Source organism: Schistocerca gregaria, chromosome 2 (genome assembly GCF_023897955.1).
Source record: "Schistocerca gregaria isolate iqSchGreg1 chromosome 2, iqSchGreg1.2, whole genome shotgun sequence".
Taxonomy (NCBI): domain Eukaryota; kingdom Metazoa; phylum Arthropoda; class Insecta; order Orthoptera; family Acrididae; genus Schistocerca; species Schistocerca gregaria.
In genome coordinates this window covers 697,648,022-697,664,808 of record NC_064921.1, presented here as the reverse complement: position 1 = coordinate 697,664,808, position 16,787 = coordinate 697,648,022, and the positions used below count along the sequence as shown (strand labels likewise).

At 37.1% G+C, this 16,787-nt stretch overlaps 1 protein-coding gene across 1 annotated transcript in view; it reads right to left on the bottom strand.

Annotated features, from left to right (window-relative positions):
• The window catches only part of LOC126335939 (agrin-like), a 366,195-nt gene that overhangs the window by 101,734 nt on the left and 247,674 nt on the right, over positions 1-16,787 (bottom strand). The window contains exon 20 of the mRNA XM_049999415.1: positions 2,956-3,202. Coding sequence (XP_049855372.1) covers positions 2,956-3,202 — 247 coding nt within the window. The remainder of the gene's footprint in view (positions 1-2,955; positions 3,203-16,787) is intronic.

The following is a 16,787-nucleotide window of genomic DNA, read 5'->3' as shown; positions in this document are numbered from 1 at the left end:
AACACAACATGTTATATGCAGTCTCAGCAAAGTTGGCTGCCAGGACAACATGGAGGCTGTCAAACTACAAGGCTTCATGACAGACAGAAAACTAACAATGACAAGCACACAGAGTGTTTGTGTTCCAGGCTCTCTTGTGTTATATACCTGCTTTGAAAACTAAAAGGCATATTAACTAACCAGTACCTATTAACAGTTTATTATGCACTCTTTCATAGCCATATTAATTCTGTTTTGCTGATTGGAGCACAAGACAGTTTTCCAGTGGTAGTCCTAAAAATGCTCAATACACTGGACCGAGAAGTGCAGACTCTGCTGCTAGGACTGTTCAAGAGGACAACTGCACAGGACTTGAAAGAACACCCATTATATTCTATTGGAGAATTTTCCAATATTGATCAAAGTGAATGAACAAAATAATATTGTCTTAATATGTTATAACTGCCCTTATTTTGGAAACTTTTCTGTATGTTGTATAAATTTTTAACTAAATCTTATATATGTAATCCTGATGTAGTCTGTCCAGTCATGACTGGTAAATGATGCAGACCTAGTAATAAAGTAATATCCATGTACTGAAAATGAGATTTATATGGACAAATAAATAAATAAATAAACATAAATCAAGAAAAGAAGGGGTTTCAACAAGGAAGTCTGAGGAACTGAATTATTTGATATTAGTAATTTTGAATTTGAATAACCCACTTTTTGTTTCAAGTAACAATAATTGTTTGCAGTTGCTCGTATACCATATACTATTTTATCAACCCATAACTTGTTCCTCTAACATGCAGATTTCATAGCTTGTCAAGTAATATGGCAATGTTAAGACAATCAAATGTTTTTTCCACACTCAAGGAACATTCCAGTAACATACTTCTCACTCTCATTTTCTGTGGCAGTTTTATTTTATCTATTAGTTGTGTTATTGCTACTGAATTTGACTTGTTTTTTTCAGAAAGCTATTCTGATTTTCAAATATTAGATTGTGATGCATGAGGAATGTCACCAATTTAGCGTAATTATGTTTGAAAATACAGCTAAGATTGAGATTTGATTTGATTTTGAAATGGGTTGAAAGTTTTCTGGTTTAGATTTATCACATTTCTGGCAAACTGGGAATATCTGCACTATTTTTAAATTGTTTGGGAAACTACTTGACACAATTACATAATTTAATATTGTGGTCATGGCATCAGACATGTTGACTGAGCACCTTTTTTTAATATGCTAACAGAAATTTCATCATAGCCTGATGATTTCAATGTTTTTAATGGCCTGACTTTGTAACTTATATCCTTGCTGTTAGGTGGGGCAAAGTTTTGTTTAAATGGAAAGACCTTATATTTATGAGAAGTGGTCACTGATGGATTTTTACAGCAGAAGAAAAGTACTTGTTAAAAACATATGAAACATGATGTTGACATCCTGTGATAATTCTATTACGGCTTATTGTAAGATCACTGCTGGACATGTCCTTGTAAATCTTAAAGTTATTTATAACTTTCTGAAAAGCTGTGCCAGTGTTACTCAAGTTTCTTAACTTTGTCACTGCATATTTGCTTCTAATTACTAATGGTAGATCTTTGTAATAATCATGGTAGCTCCTAATTTCTACCTTTAGTCTATGATTATTGCCAACCTTTAGCATTGCACACTGGAAAAATATAAATTTTTCACTTGTTGCTTATATTTCATGATTCATACTTTCATGATTTGTATTTTTTGCACTCATTTAGTAGCATGAGTATTTTTAGCCCAATGCTGACTTTTTCAACACTATCATCATGGGTGGTTCTTTTTGAAAAATATATATTTTCTTTATGCTACTGGCATAATGATTTTCAGGCTTCATCAGTACCTGAACAGCATGTTGCTCAGAAAGGAAAGCTTCAGAACTAAATATAAATGAAGCATGTTATAAGGTTGCTAATGCATGATTTGCTACAACTGACCTCTTCAGTGGACTCATTTAACAGGAAAATGAAATTAAACTGATGTAGTATTAGCATTAGTGTTTTCAGCTAGAGTCAGAACACAGCAAGTGAATGTTTATATCACCTGTTGACATGATGTTAATCCATCATTTTCATTGAAGTATTTACTGTCTATGTCAACAAGTACCTTTTGTAATTTATGCTATTGTGATTAGTTTGAGCTTTGCCTCTGGTAGTCTGTAACAATATGATATAGCATCAAAATTCATAGAATCAGTGACCTATTGCTATAATTGGCTGAGATCAAATATTGTTACAACATAATCTTAGGGCTTTATTAAAATTTCTCATCAGACTGAAACAACTTTCTGTGATGACCCCAAAGGATTGAGATATCTTTCACTCTTAAGTTTTGGAGGTTGACTCTTTCTGGAAACGAAGTTCTTGAAGTTTTAAATTGACTGCAGTGCAAATAAATTTGATATTATTTGCCATATCTCACAGATCGATCGTACAAGAGCTGTGTCACATATAAAAGTGCTCTGCAAGCTTTTCATTCTAATCTAGTAACAAGATTCCAAGCTTTCGAAAATACTCTCCATTGTTTTCAGTAGGAAAGAAATTGGTAGTCAAAACGCAATAGGAGTTGCCGAAGGCACAATATTTATTGTTTACAGATGGACAAATAAATATATAAAATGGTAAATGATGCAATGTGACCCTTTGCAGACAGAGAACAGAGGCATCAACAGTAGTATGTCACAACTGATGCCCATGTTCTACCCGTGATGTTTTTCTGTGCTCACATGACAGTAACATTTCTCAAATATGTAGTGGCGTACCTGTGATCATTTATGGAAATAGACCTACACAAAAGCAACAAATGACTTCTGTAATTCAGATATTAGGCAGCTTGACACTTTACAGAACCCTCTTTCATCACAATGATTCCCTGAAAGTGCTACAATTTTTTGATTAGCATATTATAGTACACAGAAGATTAACACTAAATACTTACATAATGTCTGCTGCTCCACTGCCAAGATCGAACTGGAATTGCACATGACCTCCAGTGAGTATGAGAGCTATGAAATCACCCTTGCCATGCAGTGTCTGCCCATTGTAAAGGATAATACCATTAAGTGATCTTGACAGAAACCACACTTCCAATGAAAATGCTTGAACCACACCTTCTAGGCGTTGCATTTCTATGTAAGTCTCTCCACTGAATTCAGGAACAAATGTCTCTTCAAACTCTGAATTAACTGTAACAAAAGACAAAAGCCTTACAACAAGAATCTAAAAAATACTTATTGATGGTCACTACCAATATAGGCAGTATGTTAATGGTGCACTGTAATGGTCCAGCCTTTATTTAGAGATTAACACTGCATAGAAATGATTACAAAATGGAACTGTTTGCACTGGACAAGAATATGGTTATACAAAATAGCCAATGACTGCAAAACGATAAAAATAAACTGGCCATGAGTCCAATGTGTGCAGGTAAAACTACTGGCATAGTATGCAGAGTCCATAAATTTTAGATAGTAGTTCAAGGGCTGAGACATAGCATAAGCTAAACAGGCAAGTAGATACAATGTGTTTATGTTATGACATATGAATGTTAATGAGATTTCCATGTAGTGCTTTGACTTTTACAACCTTACCTGTTTTCAGTGGATGAACACAGATGTTAGCAATGATGTGGTTTGCATTAATGGTTTGTCCCACCTGATGGACATGTCTCCCAAGACGAGAAACAGCTGTTAGAATTCTAAATCATGGTGGCAATACTCTATTTCCATATGAGAAATTAAATTGGCATTTTCAGGGGATAAAATGAGTATAAAGCTGTATAGGTTTATTTTGAGAAGGGATACACATACTTTTCATCTATATCCAAACTCTACAAGCCACTGCAAAGTGTATGGCAGAAGGTACATCCCAGTGTACCAGTTACTAGGATTTCTTCCCATTCCATTCATGTACGGAGTGCGGGAATAACAATTGTTTGAATGCCTCTGCATGTGTTGTCATTATTGTAATCTTCCCTATGAGAGTGATACATAAGGTGTTATATATTGCTAGAGTAACCATTTAAAGCCAGTTCTTGAAACTTTATTAATAGATTTTCTTGGGATAGAGTATGTCTATCTTCCAGAGTCTTCCAGATCAGTTCCTTCATTATTCTGTGACACTCTCCCAAGGATTCACCAACCATGTGACCATTCATGATACCCTTCTCTGTATATATTCAATATCCCCTGTTAGTTCCATCTTTACAGGTCCTACACACTTGAGCAATATTCTAGAAATGGGGATTTTTAAGGAGTGATCTTTGTTGACTGATTACACTTCCCCACTATTCTACCAATAAACCAAAGTCTGCCACCTGCTTTACCCATGACTGAACTTACATGATCATTCAATTATATATCCCTACAGACACTTACACCTAGGTATTTGTGTGAGTTGGTCAATTCCAACAGTGATTCATTGATATTATCACTGGATACTACATCGTTTTTGTTTTTTTTGTGTTTCTTGAAGTGCAAATCTTTACATTTTTGAACATTTAAAGCAAGCTGCCAATCTCTGCACCACTTTGAAATCTTACAAGGTCTGACTTAATATTTATACAGCTTCTTTCAGAAAGTGTTTCAATGTAGATAATTCCATTATCTGCAAAACCTCTGAGGTTACCATTAATATTTTCTGCAAGGTCATTAATATAGAACATGAACAGCCAGGGTCCGACACACTTCCGTGGGGCACACTCAAAGTTACTCTCACGCCTGATGACTTTCCATCCAAGACAACATGCTGCGGTCTCCCTGTCCAAAAATTCTCAATCCAGACCCAAATTTCTCTTGATACTCTGTATGATCAAATTTTTGACAAGAAGCATTGATGCTATATTGAGTCAAGTGTTTTTTGGAAATCAAGAAGTTATGCATCTATCTGGTCTCCTTGATCCAATGCTTTCAGTATGTCATGTAAGAAAAGTGTGAGTTTGGTTTCACATTACTGATATTTTCAGAATCCATGCTGATTCTCACAGAGAAGATCATTCTGTTCCAGATACCTCATTATGTTTGAGCTCAGAATATGTTCTAAGATTTTACAACAGTCAATGTCAAGGATACTGGATGGCAGTTTTGTGGATCACTTCTACTACCCTCCTTGTGGATGGGTGCGACCTGAGCTTTCTTCTAACAACTGGGCATGGTTGTTTGTTGAAGGATTCTATGATAGATTATTATTTGAAGAGGGCCTAACTCAGCTGCAAAATTTGTACAGAATCTGATAGAGATTCCATTGAACCCTTGAGCTTTGTTCAATTTTAACTATTTCAGCTCTTTCCCAACACCACCAACACTCATCATTCCAGTGGTATGAGGATTTAATTGGGGCAATTCTCCTCTGTTATCCTTTGTAAAGCATCACTTGAAAACAGAGTTAAGCATTTCAGCTTTTGCTTTGCTACCCTCAATTTCAGTCCCACTGTCATTCACTAGAAACTGGGCACTTTACATCCAACAAGGAATTCTTTGGGCTTTGTGAAAGATTGTTTGACAATATTCTGGTAGGGTAGTCACTGAAGGCTTTATAAAGCTATTGACCTATAGAGAGTCAAGAGACTTAGCACTAATGAAGCAAAGAATGAGATTTGAACAGTATTTAGTGTATACGAGCGTCTGCAGAAGACAATATTCTTTGACTATCAGTAGTTCAATGTTTATATGCAATTAACAAATGTTTGTAATATTATGTAAGTAACAATAATTTTCAGAAGTTGCAGGAGCAACAGTCTGGATGATTGACTGATCTGGCCTTTTAACACTAACAAAAACGGCCTTGCTGTGCTGGTACAGTGAACGGCTGAAAGCAAGGGGAAACAACAGCCGTAATTTTTCCCGAGGGCATGAGGCTTTACTGTATAGTTAAACGATGATGGCGTCCTCTTGGGTAAAATATTCCAGAGGTAAAATAGTCCCCCATTCAGATTTCCGGGTGGGGACTACTCAAGAGGACGTTGATATCAGGAGAAAGAAAACTGATGTTCTGCAGACCGGAGCGTGGAATGTCAGATCCCTTAATCGGGCAGGTAGGTTCGAAACCTTAAAAAGGGAAATGGATAGGTTAAAGTTAGATATAGTGGGAATTAGTGAAGTTCGGTTACAGGAGGAACAAGACTTTTGGTCAGGTGAATACAGGATTATAAATACAAAATCAAATAGGGGTAATGCAGAAGTAGGTCTAATAATGAATAAAAAAATAGGAGTGCGGGTAAGCTACTACAAACAGCATAGTGAATGCATTGTTGTGGCCAAGATAGACATGGAGCCCATGCCTACTACAGTAGTACAAGTTTATATGCCAACTAGCTCTGCAGATGAGGAAGAAATTGATGAAATGTATGATGAGATAAAAGAAATTATTCAGTTAGTGAAGGGAGACAAAAATTTAATACTCATGGGTGACTGGAATTCGAGAGTAGGAAAAGGGAGAGAAGGAAACATAGTAGGTGAATATGGATTGGGGGAAAGGAATGAAAGAGGAAGCCGTCTGGTAGAATTTTGCACAGAGCATAACTTAATCATAGCTAACACTTGGTTCAAGACTCATAAAAGAAGGTTGTACACATGGAAGAATCCTGGAAATACTAGAAGGTATCAGATAGATTACATAATGGTAAGACAGAGATTTAGGAACCAGGTATTAAATTGTAACACATTTCCAGGGGCAGATGTTGACTCTGACCACAATCTATTGGTTATTAAATTGTAACACATTTCCAGGGGCAGATGTTGATTCTGACCACAATCTATTGGTTATGAACTGTAGATTAAAACTGAAGAAACTGCAAAAAGGTGGGAATTTAAGGAGATGGGACCTGGATAAACTGAAAGAACCAGAGGTTGTACAGAGTTTCAGGGAGAGCATAAGGGAACAATTGACAGAAATGGGAGGATAAAAATACAGTAGAAGAAGAATGGTTAGCTCTGAGAGATGAAGTAGTGAACGAAGCAGAGAATCAAGTAGGTAAAAAGAAGATGGCTAGTAGAAATCCTTGGGTAACATAAAAAAATATTGAATTTAATTGGTGAAAGGAGAAAATATAAAAATGCAGTAAATGAAGCAGGCAAAAAGAATAGAAACGTCTTAAAAATGAGGTCATCAGGAAGTGCAAAATGGCTAAGCAGGGATGGCTAGAGGACAAATGTAAGGATGTAGAGGCTTATCTCACTAGGGGTAAGATAGATACTCCCTACAGAAAAATTAAAGAGACCTTTGGAGAAAAGAGAGTCACTTGTATGAATATCAAGAGCTCAGATAGAAACCCAGTTCTAAGCAAAGAAGGAAAAGCAGAAAGGTAGAAAGAGTATATAGAGGGTCTATACAAGGGTGACATACTCGAGGACAATATTCTGGAAATGGAAGAGAATGTAGATTAAGACAAAATAGGAGATATGATACTGCGTGAAGAGTTTGACAGAGCACTGAAAGACCTAAGTTGAAACAAGGACCCCGGAGCAGACATTTCATTAGAACTTCTGATGGCCTTGGGAGAACCAGTCCTGACAAAACTCTACCATCTGGTGAGCAAGATGTATTAGACAGGCGAAATACCCTCAGACTTCAAGAAGAATATAATAATTCCAATCCCAAAGAAAGCAGGTGTTGACAGCTGTGAAAATTACTGAGCAATCAGTTTAATAATCCACAGGTGCACAATACTGACACGAATTCTTTACAGACGAATGGAAAAACTGATAGAAGGCGACCTCAGGGAAAATCAGTTTCGATTCAGTAAAAATATTGGAACACATGAGGCAATACTGACCCCAGAACTTACCTTAGTAGAAAGATTAACGAAAGGCAAACCTACGTTTCTAGCATTTGTAGACTTAGAGAAAGCTTTTGACAATGTTGATTGGAATACTCTCTTTCAAATTCTAAAGGTGGCAGGGGTAATATACAGGGCACGGAAGGCTATTTACAATTTGTACAGAAACCAGATGGCAGTTATAAGAGTCAAGGGACATGAAAGGGAAGCAGCGGTTGGGAAGGGACTGAGACAGGGTTGTAGCCTATCCCTGATGTTATTCAATCTGTATATTGAGCAAGCAGTAAAGGAAACAAAAGAAAAATTCAGAGTAGGTATTAAAATCCATGGAGAAGGAATAAAAACTTTGAGGTTCGCCAATGACATTGTAATTCTGTCAGAGACAGCAAAGGACTTGGAAGAGCAGTTGAACAGAATGGACAGTGTCTTGAAAGGAGGATATAAGATGAACATCAACAAAAGCAAAACGAAGATAATGGAATGTAGTTGCATTAAGTTGGGCGATGCTGAGGGAATTAGATTAGGAAATGAGACACTTAAAGTTGTAAAGGAGTTTTGCTATTTGGGGAGCAAAATAACTGATGATGGTCAAAGTAGAGGGGATATAAAATGTAGACTGGGAATGGCAAGGAAACCGTTAATGAAGAAGAAAAATTTGTTAACATCAAGTATAGATTTAAGTGTCAGGAAGTCGTTTCTGAAAGTATTTGTATGGAGTGTAGCCATGTATGGAATGATACGTGGATGATAAATAGTTTAGACAAAAAGAGAATAGAAGCTTTCGAAATGTGGTTCTACAGAAGAACACTGAAGATTAGATGGGTAGATCACATAGCTAATGAGGAGGTATTGAATAGAATCGGAGAGAAGAGGATTTTGTGGCACAACTTGACAAGAAGAACGGACCAGTTGGTAGGACATGTTCTGAGGCATCAGAGGCTGACAAATTTAGCATTGGAGGGCAGTGTGGGGGGTAAAAATCGTCGAGGGAGACCAAGAGATGAATACACTAAGCAGATTCAGAAGGATGTAGGATGCAGTAAGTACTGGGAGATGAAGAATCTTGCACAGGATAGAGTAGCATGGAGAGCTGCATCAAACCAGTCTCAGAACTGAAGACCACAACAACAACAACAACAACAACAACAATAATTACCTTTATTTAACTAAGTATAATTCTTTGTAAGGTGAAGTCAACACCAGCTCAGGGCTAAAGTTAAAAATAAGGTGGAAACCAATACGGATTTACTGATGTTTTGGAAGGTTGGAAAAGGTGAACATTTTTTGCTGCTAACAGATTCAGGTAGGAGAGGACAGAATTGGAGCGGGTCAGACAGGCACAAGACACTGTTGATGCAGGTGACAAAAGGTAATGCGCACTGCACTCCACAGTATTGTTTTAACAAAACAAAAGTTTAATTGCTTAATATGTGTGAGTGAAGCGGAAGTGCTAAGGTACAAGTTTGCAACACTTTAGAGGAGATATAAATTACGTCTGCAACAAGTGTTTGTTCCTGGATGTGAAATGGTCTAAGGCAGGGCTTCCCACTTGTGGTGCGCAGACCCCTTATAGGTCTGCTGGGTCTTTCTAGGGGATCCGTGGTCACCTTTCACCAAATCGTGTAAAATAATGAGTAAAATTGTTGAATAAAATGTGAAAATCAAATTCAACACTATTTTTTTTTTTCGTGTGAAAAACATGTGTACTTTTACTTCAGGTCGTATCCCCAAGCAGCCTTTGCGGTTCCTAAGTGAGAACGTATACACAGTTTAGTGCCGAAGAATGCGGCTTCTCTGATCGACTGTTTAGCAACAATACGGGTTTCGTTTGTGCCCCGGCTCTCGGTGATAGATGCGCTGAAACCTTTTACGCATGCACGGAACAAGCTTTGACGACCAATTACAGCACTCGCTGGCACGTATGCGGGCCCAGGCATCATTAAATGTTAAACTTGCTTTGTTAGTGCACTACCTATTTCATAAGTCGATTTTTGACCAGTTTATTACTTCTAGCATGGATCGGTGGCTGAAGTCAGGATCATTGAAGAAGGGTGCAGTTTCTTCATAGCCTTCACAACAAGGGAAGTTTCCAGTTGAAATGAATGACCAAAGGAAGACTTTACATACCTTTGAACATTTTTCTTCGGATTTCACGAAAAATCACACACACACACATGACTGTTGCGAAATATGCATGCTCCTTAGACAACAGTAGCCAAATAGTGGAAGTGAACTGACCATAAGTGGCAGCTTGTCAACAGTGAACAGGTTAGACGTGACGTTGATTGCTCTTGGAGGAAGACAGCTCCATCGTGTGAAATTTCAATTACCATGTAATTTTAATCAGGCTATAGTGTGCTGAACAAAGGGAGTAAATCCACTAGTAAGTGTCTGGATACAGAGGGAATTGAAATTGGATCGTTAATTTCAAGTTGTTTTCATTCATCTCTAAACCAAAGACTATTGATACTTCAGGGGAGGGAGGAGGGGGGGGGGGGGAGGGTGGTGTCATTGGGAACATGGCACTTGCATTAAGGAGCTTTCAGTTCCCATGGGTTTCGCTCTAAAATTTAAAGTTACTGTGCTCTTGACTGACTGGGGGTCCGCCAGCTGAAAAGGTTGGGAAGCCCTGGTCTAAGGCATCCGTTAATTAGACTGATGCAGATCCCCAGGAAAGACTAACTCATATTTGTGGTGGGACAAGTCACATAATTAGATGCCATGAGGACAAGAAAAAAATTTCCGCCGCTGCAAAACGGTATGTGCCTTCAAAGCACCTAAATCTCCAGCAACTGTCCTCACAACAGCACTACTGAAATTAACCCTCCACAGTTCTGTTATGAGCTGTGTTGACAAGTTTTTGCGTGTTTTGTTCAATATTTATTTAAGGGACTTTCTTATGCAAAACTACTTATTTAACCTAAAATGTTCCAAGTAGGGATCTTTTCCTATACTAAAGAGACTGAAACCGAGAATCCATTGGTGTGAAATATTATTGGGCAACTGAGTATTTTCTTTCAAAGTAAATTTAAATATCACTTAAGTGAACAATTAAAATAAATGTGGAGAGTTGTAGATTACATTGAAAGTATGTAAAGTAAATAACAATTCTACCTAGTGGGTGAACTTGGTTATTGGGACCTTCTGTCTGTGAAATTACGAAAAGTAAGTATTTCAATAGAACTGAGAAAAACCAATTATAAAACCTTTTGCAATCATTTCAATACTAACAAAAGTATCGTAAATATATTTCTTGTGTATAATACATGTTTTCAGAGGCAGTGTTGCTGATATTGCCTTCAGGAATGTAAGAAGGCATTATTGTTGTTCTGGCATTGTTTTCACGGACCAAAACTTTCTAAGTGTGTGGGTGTGTCCAATTCTGACTGCAGTCATGGTTCATCTATCTACGTGAATTAGCCTGTTCCTCCAGTGACAGAAATTATTAAAAGAGAAAAAGTTTTGAAAAGAACCAAAATATAGTAAAGACCAAATTTGGTGAATTTGTGGAATAAAGTCAATTGATTTGTTATTCTGGCTGGCGACCATGTTTTTCAGTAATATTATCACCCGCAAGTAGTAGTAATTTGACAAAATAGAAAAGCTGCAACCAAGACTACACAGTAACTTCACAATTGACCGTGCTTTATCCATTACACAGCATCTGAGGTCACTAGCAGTTGTTAAGGTGGTAGTTGTGTTTAAGTTCTTCAATTACCGAAGCTAGGATAACATCTGAATTCCTAATTGTAATTGCAAGAGTAGAAACCATGAGTGTTGTAAGCGGCCTTTAGACAGGACTAGAAGAAATAGTATGTGTAAATACTATCGTTATATATGTCTTAAGGTGACAGAACAGCACTTACATCACCATGATACCATTATAGATGGCAACTGTGACACGACTCGTTACTGAGAAATAAATAAAGTATCTGGAAAAAGAGGAAAAGAATAAATTGTAAATTCCATTTTCAGACTTTAAAGTGGGAGTTGTTGGCACCAACCTGTATATTGTAATGGTGTGGAGATAATAAGTATAATCATAAAAAAGATGGGTGACAAATAATGAAATTTTATCTTGTATCGGAATGGGAAATCACAAAGTGAACTTAGAGATTCCACAATCAGAAGGACTGATGACATAGGCAGCGAAGATGGCGGGCGGAGCGAAGATGGCGGCTGAAGCGGTAACATCATGCATGAGGCCAAGAGTGGTGCTACAGTGTCTGGGGTAACGCAGGTGGTGGCTTATACGCAGCACATGCGGGAAGTAGGAACTCCAGACAGAAGAAAAATTTGCACAGAAGAATCTCTGGATCCATTTGCAAAGACACAAATAAACAAAGAGCTGTTAAGTATGCAAGAATGAGGATAAGGCACTTTGCCATGTACAAAAAGAGAACCATTAGAAGGATTAGCTGGGGGAAAGTCAGTCAACTTTTTTGTTAGATCCCAGTAGGCAAAGAAATTGGTCTACACGATCTACAGAGTCAGAGTACAAGAACGTACATGGTGAATGTACTCCAATGAATATGAATGATTTTTTTTTCAGTGAGAATGGCTCAATTTGAAGAGTTGCATAAAGAACAAAAGGAGGCTAATGGCAATATAAAAGGTATAAAGGCTTCACAAAAAGAGACTAATGATAAAATTGAGACTTCTCATAGAGGAACTGATAATATGATTAGATTGTTTAGAGAAGAAATGAACAGAAAATTTGAAACTATTTCAGGACAGTTTAAAGAGCTAGTATGTGATCTTAATATCAGGCTTACAACAGTAACTCAACAATTTGGTGAGCAAACTGAAGGCATTGTTGCTCATTTAGGGAGTGTAGAGAGCCAGTTAGATGCTACTGAAACAGAAGTAGATGTCTTGAAAGAGAAAATGAGTACAATGAACGATCACATAGATACTGGATTAAAGGAAGTACAGGCCTAAGTAGAATCCTTAATCAAACACCTTGTATTTCATGAAGTTCAAAAAGCAGGATGTACCATTGTTGAAAAATGTGATTCTGATATCTCAAATATGAGAGGAAGAATATTTGATTCCGAAAAGATAATGGGTGAAAAAGCACAAAAGTGTAGTTCAGAAACCATTAAGTTCAGAAGACAATTTCAAAACTTGGAAAAGAAAATGTTAACTAGACAGATTTGTGAGGGTGAATTCTCAATTTAAATAAAATACTGGAAGGGGAAGACAAATTTAATCAAGACATGAAAAGTCAATTTTGGCACCCTCTAGATTTTATTTAAACTTGCGAAAGAAAGTTTCCAGGAAATTTTTAAATGTAGTCATTAGCGTATTAACAGGCGAAGCTAAGAGATGGGGATAGAGTTTATATACCGAAAGCATGACTTTCGAAGTTTTCAAAAGGAAATTTACAAAAGAACGTTGGTCTGAGGATAAACAGGAGAAGTTATGGTGTGACTTCAGCATGGCCTGAATTTTTGAGCTAAGAGGGAGAAGCCCCATCAAAGACTTTTGCAAAATGTGGATGAAGCGATTGGCACACATCCGAGATAGGGATTCGGTGAGCGAAATAATCTGGGAACTATGGAGCAAATTCCCAGGAGAAACGAAAAGATTCATAGGAAGTAATCATACTAGTTATGCAGCTTTTGTCAAAAGGGTAGAAGATGAAGACTATTGCTGTTCTATATCAGAACATAGTTCTGAAAACTATAACAACAACTTCTGTAGAGACCAAAATAGGTGAAACAATGGAAATAATGATCAAAATCAAGTGAAGTTTCAAGTAAACTCTGTTTAAAGTAATAGAGGGCAAAATGGTGCTTAAGGGAAAGGTAAAAGTACTGGTTCTCAAGAATCAAAAGATTCTATAGAACATTTAAACTGAAAACCATGGCTATGAGGGGCCGTATTTGTGCAGGAAGAAATAAAGGGCCCAATAAAGAGTATGTAGGGAAAATAGGAAGATATTACTGCCCTCAAAATGAGTATCAAACGTTTAAGTATGTTGGTTTTATGAAAGAACATAGACTGAAAATGTGTGAAAAATGCGGAAAGCACATAGTGATCGTGAGAAATGGTTTAATGTACTTAAGAGTTACAAGGCAGCACTAGGAATGCCTGAACGGCATGGAAACATCCACTGCAGGGTGAAAGGGGCGTACCACCACCTGGCGACAGGGGAAAGTGGCCTTGACTCAACGCCGAGCAGTAGGTGAGTGAGTAATGGGAAAGCCAGTCGCTCGCTTGGCGGAACTCAGCGAGCAGCTGGCGAGAACACTATGAATGATTTCGAGGTACAAATACTTCCTTAGTGCCATTAATAATTGCTCAATGTGATGCACAGGGGGAAATGTTAGGTTATGTAAGTAGAGTGTTAGAGGAAGATGGAATGGGTGCAAAAATAACACAATCTGCAGGTGTTAACGAACAAGAAGGTATTGCAATAAGTGCAAATAGTTTATGAGAAGGAGCTGTAGGTATGGTAGATAAAAGTGATAAGAGTTCAACTTTGGGTAGGGGCAAGAAACAAGTGTTTCCAAAGAATGACCATGCACGGTTAGGAGTAGATGATCAAAGAAAGATTAATGAACTGTTTTGTGATGAGCAAAGTAATAGCAAACGAATCCAAGTAAAATTTGAGGAACCTATGTTAGTTAAAGATGTGTATGGAACTGCTCAAGGAGCAATACCAAAAGTAACATCAGGCGTAGTAATTAATAACAGGGCCGCTGGTAAAAGAGTGAATTTTCCCAATGACATTAATACTGAAAATGCCGCAGGAATGCACGAGCTGTCCTGGTGATAGAATCAAAAGGATGAGCACATTGGTTTGGGAATACTCAAATGGAATGATTTAGCGAACTTCATGAAAGGAAATCTACTGGCCCAAAGAGCAAAAAAAGGGAATAATTTAGGACTATCTTCAGCTATTGAAGTAGACATGTTATGATTTTGAATAAGAAATACCCAATCAAACAACATACATCCAATCTCAGTAGAAACACGAGAAAGTTCATTTCAGTTAACTGCAACTGATCAGTCTCAATCTAAAAGCAAAATAGCAGATTTTTCCGAATTACCTAATACTTATCAAGGAAATGAAATGGTATGTAGAAGCCTAATGAAAGATTTGGAACTAATTGCAAATTTGCCGGAGAACAAAAACTGGGGCATCGAACAAACAGGATGCAGATGCTTTAACAGGGATAAAACCAAAAGAACTACCAGACAGGGAGAATAAAAGAGTGTGCACTTTGTCTTGGGAAGACATTGATGTAGTAACAGATTTAGAACATGAAACACACGCAGGAAAAGATATCAATTCAAAAAAGCTAACTATAAATTTAAGATTTTGTTAGATACCAGATTGCAAATAAGTGCGATGTCTCAACTGTTTTATGAAAGAATTGTGGATGAGCCTGGATTAACAGTTATGTCAGTAACAGGAATAAAAGTAATAGGAGCAACAGGGAAACTAAGTAAACGTATTAAAGTACAGGTTTCAGTGGATTTCAGGATCAAAGGTGAGAACTTTGAAGTAGATTTCTTAGTAGTAACGAATCTGTTTAGTGTGTTGATCTTGGGGATGGACTGGTTAGAAAAGGAAGGTGTAGTGATTGACTGCAAAAATGAAATCATAAGAATCAATAAGGATGAAAAGATAAAAATAGGTTTTGAGAAAATGGATGTAGAAATAGGTGTCGCAAGTAAATCAATTAGTATTGAAAGAGATGAAATTGGTGGTAGCCTATGCGAAATCTATACTCTATATCATGTAAAGAAGGTGTTGAGTAAAGAAGAGAAAGATTCTGAACTTATAAAATTGATACAGGGAGTTCAAGGGTTAAGTCCTGAACAGAGAAAAGATGTTTTGGATATATTGAGAGAGTACAGAGACATATTTTCAGAAGTGCCAGAGTTGATAAATGGATTTTAATATCAAATCAAAACCATGTCAGATGAACCATTTTGTTTCGGCCCCTATACTATCTCTTCCACACGAAGAGAAGCTGTCCGAGTACGGATCGAAAAAATGATGGAATGGGGCATAATAAAAAGGAGTGATAGTACATTTTCGAATACCTTGATAATCGTAAATAAGAAAGATGGATGAGTTCAAGAATTAATCGATGCTTGAAACTTAAATAAAATAGTACAAAGAGAGTTAGATAGACCGGAAAATCCAAACACAGTTTTGCAAAGGTTTCTCGGGATTAAGTATTATTCGGGCTTGGATCTGACGGCTGGATATAGGCATATCCCATCAGAAAAAAGTTGTCAAAAGTATACAGCATTTATCTGTGATGGAAAATGTTATCAGTAAAAGGTATTGCCATTTGGATTGAATATGTCTGTATCCATATTCATCAGAGCATTAGATTTTGTACTTGGAAGAGAGTTGTCTGCAATAATAACCATGTACGTAGATGATTTGTTGATAGCTATGAAGAAGTGGAAAGAACATTGTCAGCTGTTGAAAAGAGTGGGTCAAGCTCTGAGGGAAGGAGGAATGATACTAAAACTTTCTAAATGCGATTTCGGAAGGAAAGAATAAAGTTTTTAGGGCAGATAATTTCCATGTCAGGAATCAGAAAGGACAAGGAGAAAACGTTGGCTATATCAAATTGCCCAGCACCTAAAAACAAAACACAGCTGAAACGTTTTATCAGATTGTGTGGATTTTTTAGAAAATTTGCGGAAAATGCAGTGATAAATAGCCCAATTTGAACAAGCTTCTAAAGAAAAACTGTGTGTATGTATGGACATATGAGTGTCAAAAAATTTTCGAGAAAATCACGGACGAGTTAGCTAGGAATATAATTCTCTATCATCCCAATGGGGCAAAAACATTCTTAATGAAAGCTGATAGTAGCAATTATGGAATTGGAGTAGAAATTTTTCAAGAGGAAGTATTAGATAGAGAAATCAGTTAAAGGACGATTTCATTCACTAGTCGAATTCTGACCAAAGCCGAAAGAAATTATATGGTTTCTGAAAATGAAGCATTGGCCATTGTA